This window comes from Labrus mixtus, chromosome 16, assembly GCF_963584025.1.
Source record: "Labrus mixtus chromosome 16, fLabMix1.1, whole genome shotgun sequence".
NCBI lineage: Eukaryota > Metazoa > Chordata > Actinopteri > Labriformes > Labridae > Labrus > Labrus mixtus.
This window is the reverse complement of record NC_083627.1, coordinates 19526855-19550232: the sequence shown is the minus strand read 5'-3', so window position 1 is coordinate 19550232 and position 23378 is coordinate 19526855. Positions and strand designations below refer to the sequence as shown.

The 23378-nt window shown below is 39.8% G+C and overlaps 2 gene segments (V, D, J or C); one reads left to right on the top strand and one right to left on the bottom strand.

The window, feature by feature from the left end:
* Nucleotides 1-23378, bottom strand: part of LOC132990871 (Ig kappa-b4 chain C region-like) — a 637710-nt gene that overhangs the window by 563165 nt on the left and 51167 nt on the right.
* Nucleotides 13434-13916, top strand: LOC132990867 (Ig kappa-b4 chain C region-like). The segment is given in 1 exon segment: nt 13434-13916. A coding segment is annotated over 1 exon segment (255 nt).

Below are 23378 nucleotides of genomic sequence, written 5' to 3'. Positions count from 1 at the left end.
TGAGTAAGTGCATCTTTTGATGAAAAAACCATCAGGAGCTTTTACAGGGACAGTTGAGGAGAGGAGAGTTTTTCTTTATCTAGCTCTTCCTCTTGTTCCCTGCATGCTCCATGTCTAGGGAGGGAGAGTGAGGGAATGAAAAATGTGTTTACCCAGAAGTGTGACATTTTTCAGCTGGTGATGAACTGTCTGGTGTAGCACTGTCCCCACCATTTCACAAAGCTTATCTGCACCCTGAAGCCTGTGGGAGTCTGCTGCCTGAATTTGTGGTTCTTCGGCCTCTGCAGGTTCCCAGCTCAAGGTTCTCAACGTCCTCCTCACTCCGCTCCGCTTACAGAGATCAACAGAACTAACTCATCACACACTCCCGGTCTTCAACTCCACAGCCAGAGGTCGTCTTCCACACACTTCTATCCGCTCTAGGAGCTCTCAAAGGTGGACAAACTCATCACACACTCCTGCTCTCAGCCAGTGCCTGCAGAGACTGTCGTTTGTAGGATGGAGAATGAATACAGACACACAGACTCCTTCACAGACTTTCACATGTGTATGACCACTTACCTCCTCTGTAAACATTATGCCGGTAAATATCCAGTGTTTGGCGGCCGATGATGATTCTCGTTTGTGTACCTACGAGCACGTATGACGAGCACGCGAGGGAGAGCGAGCAACAGGTTACTGGTGCAGTTCACCTAACGGCCATGCGGTGTCGCTACAAACGCAGTATTTTTGAAAGTTATATATAGCCCTTTTAAGCTCTCCTAAAATAAAATCAGTGTATATGTTTTCTGATCACACAAACATAGTCAGCTAGTGTTTACATTTACCTTCACAATAGTACTGGATATGATATTTGTGTTTAGGGCATGAATTTACACACCCTGCAAACTTTCCCCAAACATATGTCCCTGTTTTAGATGGACTGGATTAGTCCGTCTTAAATGTAAGATGTAGTCGTACATGATAATTCTTCTTCATTGAAGCTTGTGATATCTGTTATCATTGTAAAACACTGGGCTCGACTGGTATTTGACTGTTTGTGTCTTCTCTTTTTGAGATTTGAGGTTTAGACCAGAAGGAGGAGATGAACTGATTCCTTATATTATAATGATGATTATTAAAGGCTTTATGTGTAGAATATTGATCTAAACTATTGTTTTAAAACATGAAAGATGCTCCCCACTTACAGAGCAAAGAATGCCTCTGTGCCTAAGTTGAATTTGAACTTAGTGCACTGCTCTAAACAATATGTAGACAGTTAAGCTAATATTGAATACAGATAAATCCTGGATGAAGTCAATCTTCTTACTGATACTACAGTCCTTGATATTAGTGCATGCTGACAGGTCACATCTGATTGCAGGTTAAACATTCTGTTTAAATATCTCTGCACAGCCCTGCTTTAGGATGACAGATGTTTTTCTATCAAGAGACCAGCTCTGTAGACATTTAAGCTAATACAGAATACAAATTAAATTAAGCCTCTGACGCCTTCTCAGGATTGGTTCATTGGGCAACTCCACTACCGTTACGCTCACGTACGCAGCGCTCTGAATCTGATGTACCCAGTTGGGGGACGATGATTGAAAATGGAGCAAGACGGAAACACTGAGACCGCAGTTTCTGCATTTGACAGAATTTTTAATGTGGCGAATCGAGCCAGACAGGAGCTGTTGCAGAGTAACAATGACATCCTTGTTCCTACCAGACGCTTGTTCCAACGTGCCCGACATCGAATGTCAGGTAAACTATAACGGCGTAGTAACGGTAACTCTACCGCTGCTAGAGCTAGCCGTAAGCTACTACTACAGTATTGTTAGCTAGAGTAATGTCACTAACAGCAAACAGGTAGTGCAACGTTATTAACATTATATAGCTAAGACGCTCGCTGAAAATCAGCTTATATTTAGAATAGAATAGATAACTGGACTTTGTTTGGCTCTTGTTCCACGAATATTAACATAAACATTAACGTCAAATATGTAGACAGCGTTATGAAAGCAAACAACATGGCCCGTATTCTGATTGCTAGTAATAATTTAAAGTAATAAAGCCCTATTTTTTTTCAGTATCAATTGGAAGGAGGGAAAACCCAGTTTGGAATGTGACTCCTTTTCTGTTCCCTGGTCCAAATTACACCCGGATCCCCACAGTAAAACAATGAGAGGAGTTTGCTCAGATTGGTTTTGGTAAGTTTAGGACGTCTGAGGGGGTGAAACCATTGAAACAAGCCTTACCTAACCAAAATGAGACAATGAATATAAAGTAATTATATGTAATTTATAAATTATATTTACGAAACATGTTCACATTAGATTGACATTGTGCAGACTTAAACAGCAAATAATGTGTGCTGAATGATACATCTTTTTGTATTTCTCAAATTTCTTTCATTTTAGGGAGACCAATACGTGAGACAGGGAAAAACCAACGCTCTCAACTTAAACTGAACTGGAGCTTGGCAGAGTTTAATCAGTTTGTCCATCAGAGCTACCCCCAAATAAACTTAAATCTGGTTGGGTTTGAGTTGGCCAGAGCTGATAAAGGCAAGAGGCTGACAAAGGTCCAAGTCCATTCTGTCAAAGAATTAAAGGAGGTTACTGGAAGAAGTAGACTATACATCCTCCCACTTCCTGAAGTGTTACAGGTATGCAGTTCCTCATACAGTAACTTTGGTCAATGATAAAAAAATGTTTAACTTGGATCACATGAGTTGATTGTTTGTGAACTTTCACAATATATCACAGGAAACAACATTAGGTATGCATCTCGCACCTCCTGAGCCTGCACCAGCAGCATGCTTTGAAAGTGAGCCTGTGCCAGCACCACTTTTTGAAACAAGCACAGCTGAGGTAATGAAGAACACACCTCTTGCCTTCATTACCATTAGTTTTTGGTAAAAGTTTTGTATTTTTTCTGTAATGGGTTACTGTCATACACTTTTCTATTCTAATTATGTTGTATCTCTCGCTTATACTGATTACTTTTGAGACATTGCAAGAACGGCTTCAACAAGACGCAGAATTTAATGAATCATTGTTGGCAGACAGACAAATAGTAGGCTACTTTCATGCTGGATTGTCATTGGAAAAAAACATTTGTATTGTATTAATTAGATGAAAACATATTTTCTTTTATCTCAAACAGGAAATGAGACGTCAGGGACTGGAGTCACAGGAACAGAGACGGTTAAAGGTAAATTCTATTAGTTATGTAATGAAATATGATTTCAATTACTCTTTCACAGTCTGTCGCTCTAAAAATGCATTTTAAAATTCATACTAGTGTAATTATGTGTTATAGGCAATTGAGGCAAGACAAGACAGAATGGAAGCTTTTGAAGAGCCTACTGATGGTGTGCTGCTCAAATTTAAGTTTCCTAATGGATTGGAGAGGACGAGGAAGTTTGTCTTGTCTGAATCTATTCAGGTTATCACTTTACCTGTCTTAATGTTAACCTCTGAGAAGGAGTTCACCTCTGATGTTAAGTTTTGCTCTGGGTTGTGCATAGTATGATAATTCATAGATGTAAAGTCCTGTTTCTGTTCTCTGCTTTAGACATTGTTTGATTTTGTTGGGCAAGAGGAAATGGCCAGTGAGGTTTTTTGTCTTAGAGAAGCAGCATCAACCAAAGTACTGGAAAGCACACTGTCAGGATCCATTGAGCAGTACAACATCAAAGGGTTTTCGACCCTCTATGTTCAGTGGATGGTAACACCAGCTGGACAGGTGATTAGCAATGTCATTTCAAACATTTTCATTTGTACTAGTTTTTAAAAATTACAGTTTTAATGTATATTGTGTATCTGTATTTGTGTGTATTTTTGCCTCAAATTCAGATAATAGATGCATGTGACCCGAGCAATGCTTGCCCTGCCATAGACCAACAGAGCCCTTCACCTGCTCCTTCTCCTCCTCCTCCTCCTCTTCCTTCTCCTCCTCACCAGTCTCCTGTACGATCACTGCCTCTTCAGCCAACTCTTAGAACAATAGTTGAGAATAGTGAATCCTCATCATCTCAGTATGTTATTTTACTTTCATTTGAATATTTATTCTCAAACTTCAAAGTTGTCTTTTGTCATCTAAGTTTTATATTTGTTTTTATGTTACAGAATTGATCTGCAAACTGTCTTGATGAAGCTCCTCAGCAAAGTGGATCTCACCTGTAATCACACAAGCAATCAAATAAACGTTTGCAGAGACAACATCTTGCAGGGTAGCCTTCAAGCGTTTAAACGACGGCGCTTTGACCCAGGAGCAAAGCTGGATGTGATATTTGTCGACAGTGAGGGGGAAGGAGAAGGGGCTGTGGATGACGGAGGGCCAACCAGGGAATACCTGCGGTTGCTAATGAGGGCTGTACAGCACTCAAAGATATTTGATGGGCCTGAGAATGATAGGCTGTTGGCTCTTGATACTCATTGTAAGTAATTATTTAAAAATAAGTGTAACCTGTATAAAACAAATTATTTGAATCTTTACATAAATGTTTGTTTTTCAGATCTTGAGACTGGACTGTACACCCTGATTGGAAAGATGGTGACCGTGTGTATAATCCATGGTGGAGTTGGCCCATCCTTCTTTTCTAAGCGTCTCTTTCTCCAGTTTTGTGGTAAATCTCCACCTCCTGCTTCATTGGATGAAGTGGGAGACCAGTCTTTCAGAGAAAAGTTATTAAAGGTGTGTATTGCACAGTTTTTGAAGCCTGGTCATTACATTTTCACTGTAGATTTTTTCCCCTAAATAGGACTACTCTCATTATTGTGTTTTTTTAGATAAAAGAAGCTCAGACTGTCCATGAGGCAAATGATGCAATCACAGATGCAGAAGACAGTCTGAGCATGATGGGAACTCTGAGATACATCACATCCTTGGAGCAGAGGGATTCCCTGGTCCAGTCTGCAGCACATTATTTTGTTGATGGGCGGATGCACGTGGCATTGAGACAGTGAGCAGTTTATCCATCAGGGCAAAACTGAGGGGTGTGAAAGGGTAAACTTGTTCATATAACATTGATTTGTAATGTTCTAATTTATGTGGGTTTCAAAACTCTGGGTTTCCTTGATGAGCTTAGGGCTCACCCTGGACTCTTTGAGGACCTGTTCACCAGTGCACCGAAACCACTGGAGGCCAAAGACTTGTCTACTTTGTTTGAAGTTGATTTCTCAGTCCCTGGAAGTAACAGACGACCCCTGGAAAATCAGACCATCTGTTTCTGGAGAGACTGGTTAATCGATATTGAGGGTACGATATTTCAATGGCATGTGTGTTTTTGGCTGGACCACTGAGCCAGCCCTAGGAATTGGAATCAGGTTAGGTTGATCTGTCAGTCATTTGTGTCTTATTGTGCAATTATAGTTTCATCAGTTTCATGTAGATGCAGTTGTACAATACTTGAAGCTTATTAGTGTGACAGGCATTTATATTTCTTTCCATGTGAGCTATAATTTCCTTTGCTCATGTTTTTGTAGAAGGAGAATGCAGCCCCTTGACGCTGGAAATGGTGTGGAGTTTGCCTCTGGAGCTTCAGCAGTGCCTCCCCTGGGCTTCCCACAGCATCCTGTCATTGAATTTCTCCACGATGAAGACACTAAAATCTTTCCAGAGGCAAACACATGCGCCATAGTGCTCAGACTGCCCATTCACAAACAACATGAGAAATTCAAAAGCTGTATGACAGAAGGAATTCTGCAGGCTCCAGGTTTCGGCATTGCATAATGTAACCAGGGTCCTAGATAAACACTCTCTAAAATCTCAGCATTGTTTCAAAACAACCTCCCAAAACCATTTTCTGAAAAACTGCAGTATGTCAACATTTCCTAAATAATTTTTTCTCAGCCTCTGTAGGAAATAAAAATGTATTAAAATCAATGAAAAGCTTACTTGACTTTAACTGTAGAGCATTACCTTTGCCCTAAAATGAATAAAGATTTTTTTTAAAATCTTTAAACTAGTGTTGTAGTCAAGACCACACTAACCGTGACAAAGACCTGCCCGAGACCAAAGAGCTCCGAGGCAAGAGCAAGACATTTAGGGAACGAGACCGAGTCCAGACCAAGACAATCAAAATATCAATAAAATATCACAGAGGTTGAAAAAAATATTTAAAAAATCCATTGTTTAATTGAAGTTTGTATCTAAATAAATCTGACAGCAACAAACAAGGTCTCTGCAATTTGTTTTCAGTGCAGCATTCTGTGGACCAAAGGTTGAAGTCAGTTCAGGCTTTAAAGTACAAGTTCATTACATTCTAGGGCAAAGCCCTCCTCAGACTTCTGTAACGTTGCTGCAATTTTCATCAAATTAAAACAGCTTTTTCAGTGCATTTGTGTAAAGTAATTATAACTGAACACAAGAATAATTAGTAGTTATAGTATGGTTATACTATTAAGAGAGGTTAATATTTGGGAGTCAAATATTTCAGAACTGATATGACGTTTACTGATATTTCCATGTTAAAGTACAACTCACACCTTTTTTTTCCCCTCAAATTTGGTTATCAGTGACATGTTCCAATGTTATGCAATGGAGGCAGGACATTTTGCAGTTGTACAATAACATTTTAATTGTATTTTTCAAGAAAAAATATGCAGTGTCTTTGATTTCTGAGGTAAAATGACAGTGTGTAAAGTGGTGTACTGCAAGAAGTAGTCTTATTATTGGTCATTAGACAAAATATTACATTACTTAACTATGATCATATAGAGGGTACTTTAAATAAAAGAATGAGCGGATTCCTCACCTGCCTTTAATATTTGTTGAAACAATATTATAATAGTAAAACATTGTCAGTGAACATTTACTATACAATGTCTAAATGCAGGAGTATTTTCAGTGTGGTAATACCACTTTTGCTTCTGTACAGGAGCAGAATACTTCTTCCATCATAAGGTATGGTATATGGTAATTTATACAACAGTTAGTTCTGACCAAGCAATATGATTGGATCAGAGGCATTACATGAGTGACGATATAGGACACAACATCACTGGGACTTTTCACAACATGTATCACTCCACCTCAGCCAGGAACTTTGAATACTTTGAATTGACACTTAAAGCTGACAGTTTTTATCTATTCATCATCTCAAACAACAGACTCTAATTTCAATGGTTTCATGATGAAATCCATTTCTTATGGGAGGCTGTGGCTCAGTTGGTAGAGTCGTCGCCTCTCAACCGGAAGTGAGGTGGATTCTGGGTTCTTCCACAACAACAGCTGGGAAATGGTCATCGTCATCAAGACTGGGGAAAGTGCCAATCCCATGGTGTGCCAAAAGGGCCTCCAAACTTTGTTCACTGTAACGGTCCTCACCAAACACATTGTTGATGGCTGTGCTGTCCATCTCCATATTGGCCAGCATTCCTGCAATCCAGATTTGGACAGGTGTTATGTTGTTTTCTGTGCGCAGACTGTGGTTATTCCAGGCATTTCTGAAGTTCTGGCAGAAAGACAATTTGCAGTGCCATTTTGTGGAGTTCATCCTCAGGATCAAGAAGCTCAGAATTCTCAAGAGAGTAAAATGTATCATAGAAAGATTGTAGAACATGCAGAAAAACATCTCTCCAAAGACGTTCTATTCTTTGGTTATGGACAGACTCGCCTGTGATGTGACTCCTCCTCTCCACACCTTGAACAAGGTTCATGAACAGTGCAACTTGTGAATTCTCACCTCCATAGTCTGATCTAACTCTGGAAGGAAGGCCATACATGCAGGTTGCTTTTACAAACTGTGTCAGTACAGTGGAGGCACGATTATTTGTGTTGCAATTCAAGTATGTGATCAGTCGAGAGTGTCCATCAATGGCTCCATGGACCACCAAACCCCACCTTGTGATAAACATAAAGGAGAAAGGTACATTTGATTATCAATCTAACAGATTGGTGGAGTTGTTTTTTTTCCTCTAGATTATAGTACATTGACATTACATTTCGCCAAGTAAAAATATATTTGTAACGTGTAAAATGGTTTTACAGATGTGTCAAAATCTAATTTTGACATGTTGAAATGTAATTTCCACTAGTGAAAACTAAATTGCTACTTGTCAGCCAGACTGTTTTGGACTTGCCATAGCTTCTGTCTGCCAACGCACGTACTGCTGCAACTCTGTAATTCACTGTAACATCATCTAAACCCCCAGACACACCAATCTTTTTTACCTTTTGGGGCCATCTCCTAAAAACTTCTACATGTTTCCACCTCTCCGCTCTCGTCCTGATACACCAATCGGATGTCCTTATATGGAGAGATGGGGGTGTGGTAGTATGCTGCCAATTTAGAATGATTCTGATTCACTCACATACGCCTGGTGGTGAGAACAAAATATGCTGGTACGCACATGTCATGAATCTGACGGTGATTTTGCGTATGCACTTATTTAATGCGCAGAGTAAGAACATTTCTACACACATATTAGTGAATGAGGCCCAATGAGAGGGAGGGAGACAGTGGGACAGACAGAAGTCTTAGAAAAACCCTAAATGTTGCATAATATGAGCATAAAGCTCTTAAGACTAACAAATGGAGTCGATTTGCCCTGTACAACATCAGGAAGATCAGACCTTACCTGTCAGAACATGCTACACAGCTCCTGGTACAGGATCTTGTGATATCACACATCAACTATTGCAACTCTCTACTGGCAGGTCTTCCTACATGCACTATCAAACCCCTGCAGATGAAACAAAATGCAGCAGCACGACTGGTCTTCAACCTTCCTAAAAGAACACATGTCACTCTGCTGTTCATCTCCTTACACTGGCTCCCAGTTACTGCTCGCATCAAATTTAAAACTCTGCTGCTCGCTTACAAAACAGACACAAAAACGGCAAAAAGGCGTCTGATCCAACCTTCACAACAGGGTCCTAAGATGCTAAATAGTCTCTTCTCCTCTGTCGCCCCCTGGTGGTGGAATGAACTTCCAAACTCTATTCGATCTGCAGAGTCCCTCTGCACCTTTAAGAAAAAGCAAAAGACCCAGCACTTTATAAGTACCTACGACCTGATGACGATGGTTTAGATATTGTTGTTGATGATGATCATCTCGGACAACTGTGTGTGAGATTGAAAGGTTTCCATGGTGATATGAATTCAAAGGGACTGCTGTAATTTAATTCTGGGTAATTTAGTTGGATTTAACCTCTGAAACTCTCGATCTGTGTCCAAAGAAAATCAACACATCACAACATATCTAACAGTTATGTGAGAATGTAGCTTGCTTCTCATCGTTTTAAATCAACACTAACAATAAACTACACAAACCATATTTGTGTAAGCGGACTTCAGGGTTGTAAACAGCATCCAGCAGTCTGTGTTGTCGCTCGTTTTCCTCTTTTGATCGACGAAGTTGCTCCTCATATTCTGCTATTGTTCTTTCAAACAGATCAAATATCTCTTCAGCAGCAGCAGTCAGTCTCTGGTTGACGAAAGATCTCAGTGTTTTAGCTTTAGACATTTTCACACACACACAGGTTTGTACAATTTAATGATGTCGACATTTTAAACTGATGGGAAACCAGCTGTCTTCTCACTTAGCTGCTTTATGTCAGAATGTCCTCATCCCGCCCATTCTGCTGATCCCTTTAAAAACATATTTCTTATAGTCTGTCTGTCAGTCTGCCTCTGTGAGTGTCTGTGATTGGCAGAGAATCATACCTACAGCTCAGCTGAAAGGCTTGGAGAGGGTAAAAGACTCCAGCAGTACTTGTAGATCAAGATCAATTTGATGAAGTCCAAGGCAAATTTCCCACTGGGACAATACAGTTCATCTTATCTATCTTATCTTGTCTTATCTTATTAACTTAATATGACGCGTTTCAGCTTGTGACCTTTGATGACCCTGCTGGAGGCTACAAGCTGAATCATGTTGCTCTTAAAAAGTTCATGAAGTTGATCTTCATCATACGAGTGTTGCTTAATTCAAATGGTTGTTTAATTCAGATTTTTTATTGATCTTATTGACTGATATTTCTTTCTCTTCTCAGCCCTGAATGGTGAAACCTTAAGTATTTTTATTATTTTTATCTTCTTTATTAATATATTTTATAGGCTTTTTTATCATGTTGGTCTGTTATTTCTTATCTGACAATCGTGTCCATTTTTGTTTGTAAAAGTGTCTGTGAGTTCTTTTGTTTGCTGTCCTGTAATTGTAAATGTATTTTATGTTTTTTGTTCGTACCTGCCTTTAGGGACTACAGATGAAATGTAGCTTTTGTGCTAATTCCGGCATATTGACTTTGATGGGATTTGCTGATTCATGTGCAATGTCCTAATTCAATAAATACAATTTAAGTTGTTGTCCTTCTCTTCATTGTGTTGTTTCTTGTTACATCTGTTTCATATTGTGTGTCATGATGAACGTCGCTTTGCTGGCTTGAACCTGAACCTGAAGTCTTAGTTTGGCTGTCATGAAACCAGAATTTTTACTTGGATAAGTTATCAGTTAAAATCAAACAAAATTGGGCACAGCTGGCGTAGTGGTTAATGCGCTTGCCCCATGTACGGAGGCTGTTGGCCCAGGTTCGAAGCCAACATGTGGCTCCTTTCCATCATATTGTTTCCATGATTTCTAACTTTATCCACTTTCCTATCTCTACAATAAAGGCACATAAAGCCCACCTGCCAAAAAAAAGTCAAACAATATTGGTACCTGTTTCAAGTCTTACTTTATGCTCCCCCAAAACACAACATCCTCTTTTAAGTTCACATATTCTGCTCCTCTTCCCCTGTGTGTGAAGTTTCTTGTTCTAAATCCACTCTGATCTTGTATTTGATCATGTCTATAAACCCCTCTATTTCAGCCCTGCTCAAAACAGGCTGTTTCTGTGTCTGTACCTTTAAATATGTAAATGAGCTGTGTCTGACCATCATGGTGAGGAAAGAGGGGGGAGAAGTGGGCTGAAAATGTTTGATATTTAAAAGATGGTGTGTTTATTCTCTTCACAGTGTGTGTGTGTGTGTGTGTGTGTGTGTGTGTGTGTGCGTGTGTGCGTGCGTACGTGCGTGTGTGTGTGTGTGTCCTCAGTGAAGTGTGTCAGTCTCTGCAGAAACTTCCAGCTGCAGCAGTCAGTTCAGTTTCTGTTCAGTCTGACTGAGGGAGGTTTTTGTACGACGCTTTTTCACTGTGTGAACACAGTTCCGCTGTGATAACTCTGACAGTAGTAAACTGCTGCATCTTCAGTCTGGACTCCACTGATGGTCAGAGTGAAGGCAGAGTTTGATCCACTGCCTGAAAAACGACCTGGAATCCCTGATGCTCGAGTGCTAGCAGCGTATATAAGCAGTTTAGGACTTCCTCCATCTTTCTGTTGGTACCAGGCTAAAAAGTGGTAGCTGTTATAATAAACATCCTGACTGGTCCTACATGAGATGGAGACGGAGGCTCCCAGAGCAGAGCTCACTGCTGCAGGCTGAGTCACTGTGACCTGTCCTCTGGACTCTGAGGATACAGAGACAAAAACAGAAAGCAGCATCAGGGTTTAGTGGGCTTCATTTCAGAGGGACGGATGTTCATAGAGGAGAGGAGTTTGATTCTCTGGACTTTACCTGTGAAGCAGCAGCAGAGGAGGAGAGTCCAGATGAGGACGCAGATCAAAGTCATGTTTTTGATGATGAGGACGAGGATTTCTGTTGTGATGAAGGACAGCTGTCAGTCATCCAGTGTTCAACTGTCAAGACTATAAACTCTCCCAGAGCACTGGAGCATGGTGCTGCTGATGCAAAGTGGCTCTCTATGGAAATGTTCTGACTGACTCCAACAGGGATCACTGTCATTACTCTGTTTATCAATCAATCAATTAATTATACAATTAATTAGAAAACTTAATGTAATATGATTTCATGTTCATGCTTCTAGAAACATTTATTCTGATATAAATCACAATAATTAATAATATTCTTGAGAAAATTATTTAAAAATAATTTTAATATCTCAAAGAAAGACATTCTTTAATTTGTTATAATCTTTTTAAATTCTGTTTTCTTTTGGTCTCAGAGGTCTTGCAGGCAGAGACTCATTCAGGTGTCTGTGTTTGTGTCAGAGTCAGAGAGCCGTGTGTCTCTACAGCGAGAGGTTTTTGTACGACGACTCCATCAGTTTGTATCACTGTGGTACACGTTCGGTGGAGGAACCAGACTGGATATTGGAAGTAAGTCACATATTCATCTTTTTATTCAATCAGTAAGTTATTCTGGTGTCTTTTGTCTTCATATTCAAGCCTGGAGGAAAAGAAAATACTGACCTTTACTTTTTAAATCTCTTGTTTTAGAAAGAATAAAGACAACATTTGACTTTAAAGGATTTCAGTTTAAAACAGAAACACAGACTGAATTTAAATGAAGGTAAAATGTTTGAAGCCAGAGTTTTTATTTGTTGGGAAATAGATGATTTTCACTCTCATGGTAAGGTGACATGTGGAGTTGTGGTAGTTTGAGTTCAGTGTGTTAAAGTCAGAGAGCCGTGTGTCTCTACAGTGAGAGGTTTTTGTACGGCCGCTCAATGACTTTGTACCACTGTGGTGGACTTTTGGTGGAGGAACCAGACTGGATGTTGGAAGTAAGTTTCTGTATGAATATTAAACCTAATGTTATAATACAGATTTTTATATTTGATCCAAATAAATCACAATTTGACAACCTCAGAGACAGCTGCTAAATAATGTTCTATTCATGAGGTTTTTCTAACAATCGATATGGACGCCTTAATGACTGAAACAACTGAATGAAATTTATTTGTCATTAACATTTATTGAAAATGTTAAAGCAGCTGTCTCTCTGTTTATTTGTCATCGTGAAACTCTAACTCTAATGAAATCGTGTTTTTATCGGTCCTGCTATACCGTGAAGGTTCACTCAGGACAGTTTGATTTCTGTCACACTGAAACATAAACAGGTTGATATTTAACAAAGAGAAGTGTTTTAAATGTTTTCCTGAGATTCATTTTCTGATAACTCTTTAAGGTATTTATCTGATTCAGTTGTTTGAATGAACCGAACAAAACAAACATAAAGAACGGTGTTTTAAAATGCACGTAATCTCTGATCTCTTTATGCGTCTAATTTAGACATTTTTCTGATTTGAATTCACATGAAGAACATTTTAATGTGTTCAGTTGATTCTCTGTTTTAGTTTTTTTTTTTTTTTCACCTACAAAATGTTTTAAAAATGTGTTGCAAAGTTTTTGGATCATTTTGATGGGGAATGTTTGTAATGTTTTAGATTTGATTCAGATGTAGTTTAAATATATTTCAGGTCGTTCTGTGTGATTCTCTCTCTGTGTGCTGATGTGCATGAGAGGCTTCTTAAAGGGAAGTGAAACAATGTGTGAGTGAGTGACCGGTGGAGCAGAAAGAAACATCTGACAGAAACTCCTAAAAAAAGAAAATCAACTCTCAGACATTAAAGGTGTCCTATAGGGTTTGGTGGTTGATTGACAGTTGTGTGCTCCCTGTCCTCTAATCTGATTGGTGTCTCCTATAGGTGATGTGCGTCCCACCCTGACGGTGCTGCCCCCCTCCAATGAGGAGCTGGAGCAGGGGAAGGCCACGCTCATGTGCCTGGCCAACAAGGGCTTCCCCTCAGGCTGGAGTCTGGCCTGGAAGGTGGACGGCAGCAGCAGCAGCAGCAGCTGGGAGGAGAGCAGGAGCCCTGCGGTGCTGGAGAAGGACGCTCTCTACAGCTGGAGCAGCACCCTGAGGCTCTCTGCAGACCAGTGGAGGAAGGTGGGCTCTGTGACCTGTGAGGCCACCCAGGGCGCCCAGGCTCGAGTCACAGAAAGTCTGAGTAGAGACCAGTGTTCCCAGTAAAGACTCACTGGGACTCTGCTGCTGGTTTTACTGTGATACTGCTCTCACTCTGCACCTTTCTCTCTCTCTTTATTTCATGTTTCTAAAGAATAAATATTAGCTTGTTGCTTCAGATGTGTGTGTATCGTTTCCTGATAATCTGTTCATTAAATCAATGAGAAATACACTTTTTGTCTTTTTTTTATTTTTTCAAAGTTGTTAAAATGACTTTTCTTTTATCACAAACTGTCTTAAGATACTTCATCATAATAGAGCCAGTGACTACATTAAGAAATGCAGTTTCTCCATGATAACTTTACAAAGGACGAGTAAAAACACATGATGAGACATGAACACTGTTTTTAAACTCAGACTGAGCGCCTCAATATGTTTGATGAGTGCCATCAGTGATCACAGAACTTCAAACGATATCATTTTTCATAATTTATATAAATTCCCAAATGACAGTAAACTTGTTTTGTGCTCTAGTCTCTACAATAGTCGGTAATAATGAACAAAACCCATGATAGCCAGCATAACTAGCCGAGACCAGAGTGCTCAGAGACCGAGATAAGATCAAGACCAAGGCAGGACAAGAATGAGACAAGACCAGGACAATGAATTTCACTGAAAAATCATCAACTTGTGTGCAGCTGGCGTGTCACTCACTCAGACTGTAACACCAGGAAGGTTGCAGCCGTAACTGGGGGATAAAAGTCAAACTACAAATTAACTGAAGTTAATCGTTGTTTCAAAAAGGGGCTTTTCCTTTCTACCACAATCAATTAAGGAACAGGACTAGAACACAACCATCACCATCTCCTCACCTCTGGCAGCCTGGTGGAAAACCCATAATATCACCAAGTCATCACTAGCACCATGTAGATTTTTTAATTTTATTTTTTAATTTTACCAGGTAGTCTCATTGAGATTTTGTAATCTCTTTTTCAAGAGAGACCTGGGTACATCAGTGGCAAATAAAATAATTAAAAAGAAAGAAGTAACAGACATCAAAAACACAAAGTAGATGCATGGCCAATACGCACAAAAACATCATACAAACACATTTAAAGTCAAGTCAGGTGTCCAAAGCAGGGCTATTAACATAGACAACTCCCAATTGATTTAAATTTGTGCTCTTTCAGCATCCCTTTAAATGCCACTAGAGCAGGGATGTCAGACATCCGGCCCGGCCCGTTGGTCGGATCCGGCCCGACAGCAGGTTTCATCCGGCCCGCGAGACGTTTTGGGAAGGAGGAGGAAATGTATTGAAAAATATTTTGAGATTTTTTATAAATTAAATATTTGTAATACGTATTTCCCCCGAAATACGTATATAATAATATGTATAATGAGCAACTTAAAGGTTGATATCATGATACGAAAATTAATTAAATGGGGCACTTTGAACTATCTTCTCAGCAGGGAGTATCATAAAAAAGACGAGTCGAGCGCACGAGCTGCTCCTGCATTACGCTAATCAGCAAACAGGCTGAACACCTGAGAGAGGTGACACATGTAACGGGTGTGCCTGTCCTGCTCAAGTTCTAAACTTCACTGGATGCACATCTGTTACTGGTCGTGATATCTGCGTTGTGTTCTGGTGTTGCGTTGAAAGAAGAAGTACTCGGACCACGATCTGCTACTGGTTTCTCATTTATTGTGAACCGTGCTGGCTGCTGCATCTGCACAAGTCAAAAAGAAATACAAAAGTCTCAGTAACATGCAGTCTCTCTCACACACGCGGGTCTCCAGCTTAGCGCGGACTGCTTTTTAATTTATACATGCAAATAATGCATTTTTAACAAAGGTCAAATTCTGTTTTAAACAGCATTAATGTCTTTAAATAAAATGTAACACTAAATGAAATTAAATTATTTCAATGCTAAATGCATTTGCAGCACATGAATTACAACCAGCATAATTATTTATAGAAACAGTGAACATATAAAACACACATAAAATGCACATACCTGCACAAGTCAAAAAGAAATACAAAAGTCTCAGTAACATGCAGTCTCTCTCACACACGTGGGTCTCCAGTCCCCTGTTAGCAGATAAACACAAGGGAAACCCTGTAGCACTTGGAAACATGTGTCTGCTAATAAACTTCATAAAGTTCATTCACAAGTCTACATTTAAAACACAACTCTTCTGCATGTTCACCAACTTAAAGAGTAACCTCCAATTGCAAACTGCTGCACTTTACATTGTCTACAACAAGAAATAGTGCTAAACCATGAGCAGAGCAAACTATCCTTACCTTCTCTCAGTGAGCTTAGCGCGGACTGAGAGAAGCACAACACATGACGTCACGCACACTGCGACCTCTTAAAGTGACAGTACAGGTATTAACAGTTGAACTTCAGTGAGCCACAAAACACACATTAAACATGTTAAAACGAATATTTCTTCAATGTTTATCAGGATTTGGTGAAGTTTCAAATATAAAATAATAATAATAATAATTTTAACCTGGTTATACACAGAATGCAGGTTTTCAAGAGAGATCGAAGGAGCGATATTTCTTTAGTTTTATTTGGTCACAAGTTGCCAGAATTGTATCAAAGCTACGGGACTTAACGACAGGCACACCTTTGCACTGCGCGCGCATCCTGACAGTCTTCGGTTCTATGCACACTTCTTTCCAGTTTCTCCTGTCTTCGATGATGAAAAACAAAAGTTTTGGCTGATAATAACAAAGCTTCCTATGGAGTTAGCCACAAAGAGCAGCTCGTGCAAATGAAAAACAATCATCTCCGCCATGCGTAATGGCCCAGACCGTCTCCACACATCCAGACAGAAGTGTAGGTTGCGGTCACCGGCGTTGAGCCTGATGCATCTCCTGACTAGTTTTACCTCTGGTTATTGTAAAAACAGTAAATTAAAATGAATATTAACTGATTTTTAATTACAGATGGTTCATTTTTAGGTCACCCATAGGTGAACATGTTTTGTTGGTCACCTAAAAGTTTCAGCGCGACATCACTTCTAAATGCAGTAGCCTGCTGTTGCGACTTTATCACCAACTTTCATCAGACCGTAAAAAGATAACTATTACTGAACATTTCATTCTTATCCAAATACGATATCACGCACAAGCTGCCCGAGCATACAGAGGTCCGCGGGTTTAACCGTGGAGCAGAGCTGAAATGCTTCCTCGAATTGCGCACAGAGATGGCAAAGATTCATGACGCATGAAGTCAGTGACAGAGTTAGATTACGATAGTGCGGACACGTAGAAGAACGGACTGCCAGACTCATATCAAAAGTCGTTTAACTGAGTTTACTTAGTTGAAAAACGTGCACTCCACACGGAGCTGATCAGACTGCAGTGCGCAACGCTGAAGGATAAATTCAAGTCTGTTCGTTTGGAAACATGTTATCATTTTATAATGCCTAACACTAAAATATGTGAAGATGACTTTGGTCTTTGCATCAAAGACACTCTGTGTGTTTGTGATAACTTATTCATGTGAGCAGGTTTAATCTGTAATGAACCTTAAGGAGTGCAAACTGTGCTGTGGCCTGACACACACATATCTAAAGTCTCTCTCTCTCTCTCTCTCTAATGCACTGATCCCAGGGCAGGTAGAATAACCTGTGTCAAAGTTTCTATAACCTTGAACAGCAATATTAAAACATAAAATAATAATCTCAAACAAAACATAATTATTGATGTTTTCTTCTGTAATGTGGTACATTTAAATATTTCCATGTGCCAACATGCAGTTTGTAATGACAGAGTTAACCCCTGCTTAAAGTACTTCTACATTTTCTGCGTTAACATGCAGTTTTCTATACAAGTACCTTTTTTTTGTCTTTTTTTCTAATCACACATTAGTCTATAAATCCATGTGTCAAGTTATAGTGATGTCTGCAAAATTAGTCCGGCCCACTTGAGGTCTCATTTGAACAAATCCGGCCCCCGACCCAATAGAACTTTGACACCCCTGCACTAGAGTGACCAGATCACTTCGCCGCAAGTCAGCCTATAGTGCACGGCTATTGAATTAGTTTTTACTGAGAGCCAGATACCAAAAATGGATACCAAATGAGGGGCCTGAGGCTTGAAATATGGGTAATCATATTTAAAGCTTTTTGAATACCATTGGGAACAACAACATATTGGAAAGTGCATACTGTATTTTTAAATGCACAACAGCAACATTGCATTGCATCATGACACAACATAAAAAAAGTCATGTCTACATTCAAATGGCCATATAACGTGAGCAATAGTCCGAGTGAGCAATACCAGACATTGAGAAATTTAGCCATTTCATTAACAGACAAGATGGGCTTAAGTGCACTCAATTATAACAATAAAGGTGCAAACTATCAAGGCAAATATTGCATCATCAGACACCTTAATAAACAGTCCGTGTGAGCCATACCACATCTATGGCTAGATTACGTGCATAATATAACATTAAGTGAATATTAAGACACCTGAGTAACATTTAAATTGTAACAAACAACCTGCAAAACTTAATCCTAAATAGTAACAATACTGCTGCCTAGAACAGTCTGCTCAGCCAGCAGTTGCTAACTATGGATAGAAATCCAACAATGACAGTGCAGAGTTTTTTTTACAAGGAAAATCCTTCAGTATTGAAAATGCACCATTTATCAAAAATCTGTCCACACCAGTGGCCACATTAAGTGCATAATATTGCATTATTGATATAAAAGATTCAGCAGTAATATTCAAACTGGTGCAAACAACCTGCAAATATCAAAATGTGTAACTTACAACTGTTGTTTATCATGTAGCCAACATTTAATGAGAGAAATGACATTTTTTTGATTTAGCAAGAGCACTGAAGTCAGGAGTGTAGGTTGTCAGAGCAATGCGCAGACAGTGGTGCAGATGCTGGGCAGTGAGTGATGCACGGTTAGTAGTCTTAATGGCATTCATGTGTGAGAATGAGGATTCACATGTGTAAGTTGAGCCAAACATAGTGAGGATGAAAAGCGCCAGACTCCTTGAATGAGGGAATTTTTCCTTGCTCACTGCATGAGTCCAGAACTTTTGAAAACCTGTCAGCTGGAATGACTGGCGCAGGTCATCACATGACTGAATGTCAATCAGTTCAAGTTGCAAAGATGCCTCATCCAGTGAGGTGACCAGTTCCTTTGCATTAAATGCAAACTCTCCCTCGACATCCACACAGAAAGGGTCCTTCACAAATGTCATTACTTCTGTGGGGATACTGAAATGTTCAAATCTTGAGGCAAAGTTTATTTTCAAGGCATCTATAAATCTCGTCATTGCCTCTGTGATAGGTAGGCCTGATTTACACAGTGTGGGGAAATTAAGCATTTTGCCTGGACATAGATCAGCAGAAAAAAGAGAGAGCTTTCTCTGAAAAGCATTAAGTCTCTCCACAAGCTGAATCGCTGTTTTATCCCTGCCTTGCAGCTCCGTGTTAAGTTGGTTCATGTGATGGAAAATGTCGCACAAAAAGCAAACAGTAGCACAAAAGTCCTCGTTCTCCATAAGACACAGAAAAGTATTGGTCTTTTTCTACTTTGAATTACGGAGAAACACCAGTATCTCCTCTCTGAGTTCACAAAAACGTTTCAATGCGTTTCCTTTGCTGAGCCATGGGGTTTATGGGTAAGCAAGTCATTATATTGTGATGATATGTCCATCAACAACTGTCTGAAAAGGCGGTGCTGTAAGCTGGAGGTACAACGAAATAAATTAATTACTGCCCTGACAGAGTCCATGGTTTCTTTTAACTCACCGCTTAGTTTAGCACACAGGAGACTTTGGTGGATCAAACAATGTAGTGATCTCAGCTGTGGAGAAACAACCACCAACCTGATGATGAAGCTCTCTCTTGTTCGGTACGAGCCCGAAAAAGTGTGCGACGTCTTTGGTCATAACATGCAGTCAGCCCCAATATCTTCTGGTGGCGAGCATCAGACCCCAGCGGGAAAACCGTGTCAAAGTTTGCATGGGCCAAGTTGTATTCCTTGCACACCGATACGCACTTGTTGCATAGTAAACACATGGGCCTCATAGAAACAGAAATAAACAGATACTTCTTTGTCCATTCGGTGTTAAATTGTCTGTTTTCTGAGTCCACTTTTCATTTTTTTAAAGTAGAAAGAGACATTATGAACGGTGCTAGCAAAAACCGGATCTCTGGTGCTGCTTATGAGTGCATTGAGACCGCGGCGATGAGAGCAGTGCATGCGTCAAGAAGGAACGAAAACAGGAGATGGATAAACAAGAATAATTGCGACACCATGAGGTGAGACCAGGGTGAGACACACAAATTGGGAAAAAAATCTGTGCCTCTGTCTCATGGTAATACGGATATCATACACGTCGGCAATTTAAAAATGAATAAAACATACAGTGATACATTTTTAAGAGTAAAGACTTCTTAAAGGGCCACTAAAAATTACGTTGCGGGCCGGACCCAGCCCCAGGGCTGCCAATTGAATAGCCCTGCTGTAATGTGTTCCGAGAAGAGGAGGTGGAGTACCTAAAGGCCATCTTGTCTAATTCTGTGTGGACCTTAGGTACACATAGCAATAACAGGTCAGACGAGCGTAGGCTATAGCTACCGATGTTGCGTGAAATTAGAGCGCATAGATAGGAGGGGAGTAGACCAAGAATGGACTTATGAATAAATTTGAGCCAATGGGTGTGCCTCCACATAGCCAGAGAGGGCCAACCAGGTACAGTAATGTGTCAGAGCTTTGCAGCCAGTCACGGACCTCAATGCGCAATGATACACAGCATCAAGGGGTTTCAAGGCGGTGGGAGAGGCATGCATGTATAAAATGTCACCGTAATCAAAAACAGGCATAATTGTAGATTGCACAATGGTTTTCCTACTGGCAGTGGAGAAGCAGGATTTGTTTCTGTATGAGCATCCTATTTTTATTCTAATATTTTCGGAAAGAGAGCCTATTGTCCAGCCAAATCCCTAGGTATTTATAGGATTCTACCCTCTCAATTTGGGAACCCTGAAGTGTGTGAATACCAATAGGAATATTGTTCACATAGGACCTTGAAAATAAAACACATTTTGTTTTATCAGAATTTAAGATATGCTTGTGATTAATGAGAGCTATATGAAAGGCATCAAAAGCTGACTGCAAAGTTTAAATAGCTAAACGACAAGAGGCGCTGGTGGCATACAGGATTGTGTCGTCTGCATAAAAATGTACATCACAATGTGGGGAAGAGATCACCATGTTATTTATATACAAAGAAAATAAAAGTGGACCTAAAATAGACCCTTGTGGGACACCTTAGCTAATTTCAAGAGAGCTCGATCTAATACCTTCAGCAACAACAGCTTGAGTTCTCCCTGAGAGATAATCATAAACAAGTTAACAGAGAGCTCATCAAATCCTATTGAAGATAGCTTATTTATTAAAATGCTGTGGTCAACAGTATCAAAGGCTTTGGATAAATCAATAAAGAGAGCAGCACAATGTTGACAGTTATCGAGATGATTAACAATATGGTTTATCACAAGTGTTGCTGCTGTGATTGTGTTATGCCCTGTTCTGAAAACTTACTGCTGAGTTTGCAATATGTTGTTGGCCCCCAAGAAGGCCCTTAACTGAGAATTAACTAAATATTCAAGGATTTTGGCTAAGCAGCTTAATTTCTCATTAAGCTCATCCAAGACCAAAACAATGGATTTTTACTGCCAAATTTACAAATGCTTTCTCACTGTATGTCAGAACAGATAACATCATATTCTAAACCTAACTTATAGGCTAAAGCCAACATGAACAGCTGTTCATATTATAGATTGAAACACAAATATATGATACTATTTTTTTCCATTTCTAATGAGAAACAGCTGATTGAAATTATGCAAATACCTCGTTGGGCTGAAGGGAAAAGTATATAGAAACGCAAAGAAAGTAAGAAAAATGAGGGAGAGGAAGACAACCAGGACAAGGGAGAGGAAGACGACCAGGACAAGGGAGAGGAAGAGGAGTACCAGGACAAAGGAGAGGAGTGGGACAAGGGAGAGAAATGGGACAAGGGCAAGGTAGAGGAAGAGGAGTTAGAATGTGTGGTGGCGTTCAAAGAAGGACCAGAGCTAGGGTAACTGATGAAATAAGAGCTGCTATCATAGAGCATGTCATAAACCACAGACTATCATACAGAGAGGCTGGTGAACACATCTCAGCCGGGACCATAGACTGTAAATATTACTGGACAAACCCTGACCCGTCTGTTACATAGGCAGCAAATGAGTCCAATCGAGGGCTGCATCCATATTGGATTTGCAGTCTCAACCTAACTTTGGATCAACCTAGCAACAGCAGTAAGGCGGGACCGGCAGGACTTAACTCCGCCCATTCAGCGCGACGTTAGCAGTCCACTTGACAACATAGCTAACGGCTAGGCTGCCATCATCCCCTATTCCTGCTCGTCCTGAGAAAACTCTATAAACAGTAAGTTAACATTTAACTTTTCTACAACACAGTTAAAACGAATTATATTCAACCCAAATATTTAATTAAAGTCTTAAAACTATACTTTTTTAAATATACAATTATGGTTATTAGTTATTTGTCAGAGAAGTTAGACTTTGTCAGTGTTAGCAGAGAAATACATTAGCAAAGTTTTATCCATAGACTGTAAATAAATATGAAACATCCAGAAGAAATCAATATTACAAAGCATATAGTTCATGTTACTGTTCTGACAAAAAGAGGAATGTCTGTGTCTTATATTTACTGATGTCAACAGCGATGTGGGTGAACATGACAATTGAAAAATAATTATTTAGTATTTATCATAAGACATTTGTTTTCTATTGAACCCTGTGAAGTCATGGAGTCTGTGGACAGTGTCAGCTTCACACCAAAAACTTTAAGTATTAGAAAAAATTGTTTTTAGGAGTGGCATCTATTATTATGAGTTGCAGCTATCTTGTTCAATATTATTCCTGCAGATAAGGCTAATAACAAAAAAACACCCTGAGCTGTCACATGTAGTTAACTGTACATTTTGTCTTGTCTGAGGCATTAATTGAACACCTTTGTATTTCTCCTATAGACACAGTGTAGATTATTGGTGACTTGTCCGTCGAGGTGCCCAGAGAGCTGCAGAGACAGAGGAAGAAACCTGGGCCTCAACAACATCTGCATTTGTTGGTTCTTCTGGGGTGGACTTCGGTTGCTTCTCTTCAACAGCTCGCTGCGAGGGAGGTCTCCCCCGGATGGCCTGAGTGATGACACCCACAGGCTGAAAGCTGGAGCTGAGGCGTGTTTTAAGCCTCCTGACAAATCGTTACACCGCACCCGCCTGTCAAGCTGGTCAGCTACACGCCATATTGTGAATAACTCTTATCCTTCATCAAATCAAACGACCCCCGTACAGTGTGTGTCGATCAAGACATGAGCTAATCAGACCTATTTGTTTGTTTTGTACCAAGCTATAAACATGTTAATCTCTGCTGTAAAAACAGGCTTTTTGAATGTGGTTTTTCAGATTAAATAAATATTTCAATATAAATGCACTCCTTTATGTCTACTCATGAGTATACATTTCAGATTTGAATTGACAAGACTAAAATGTGCATTAATGCTCAACTCAATA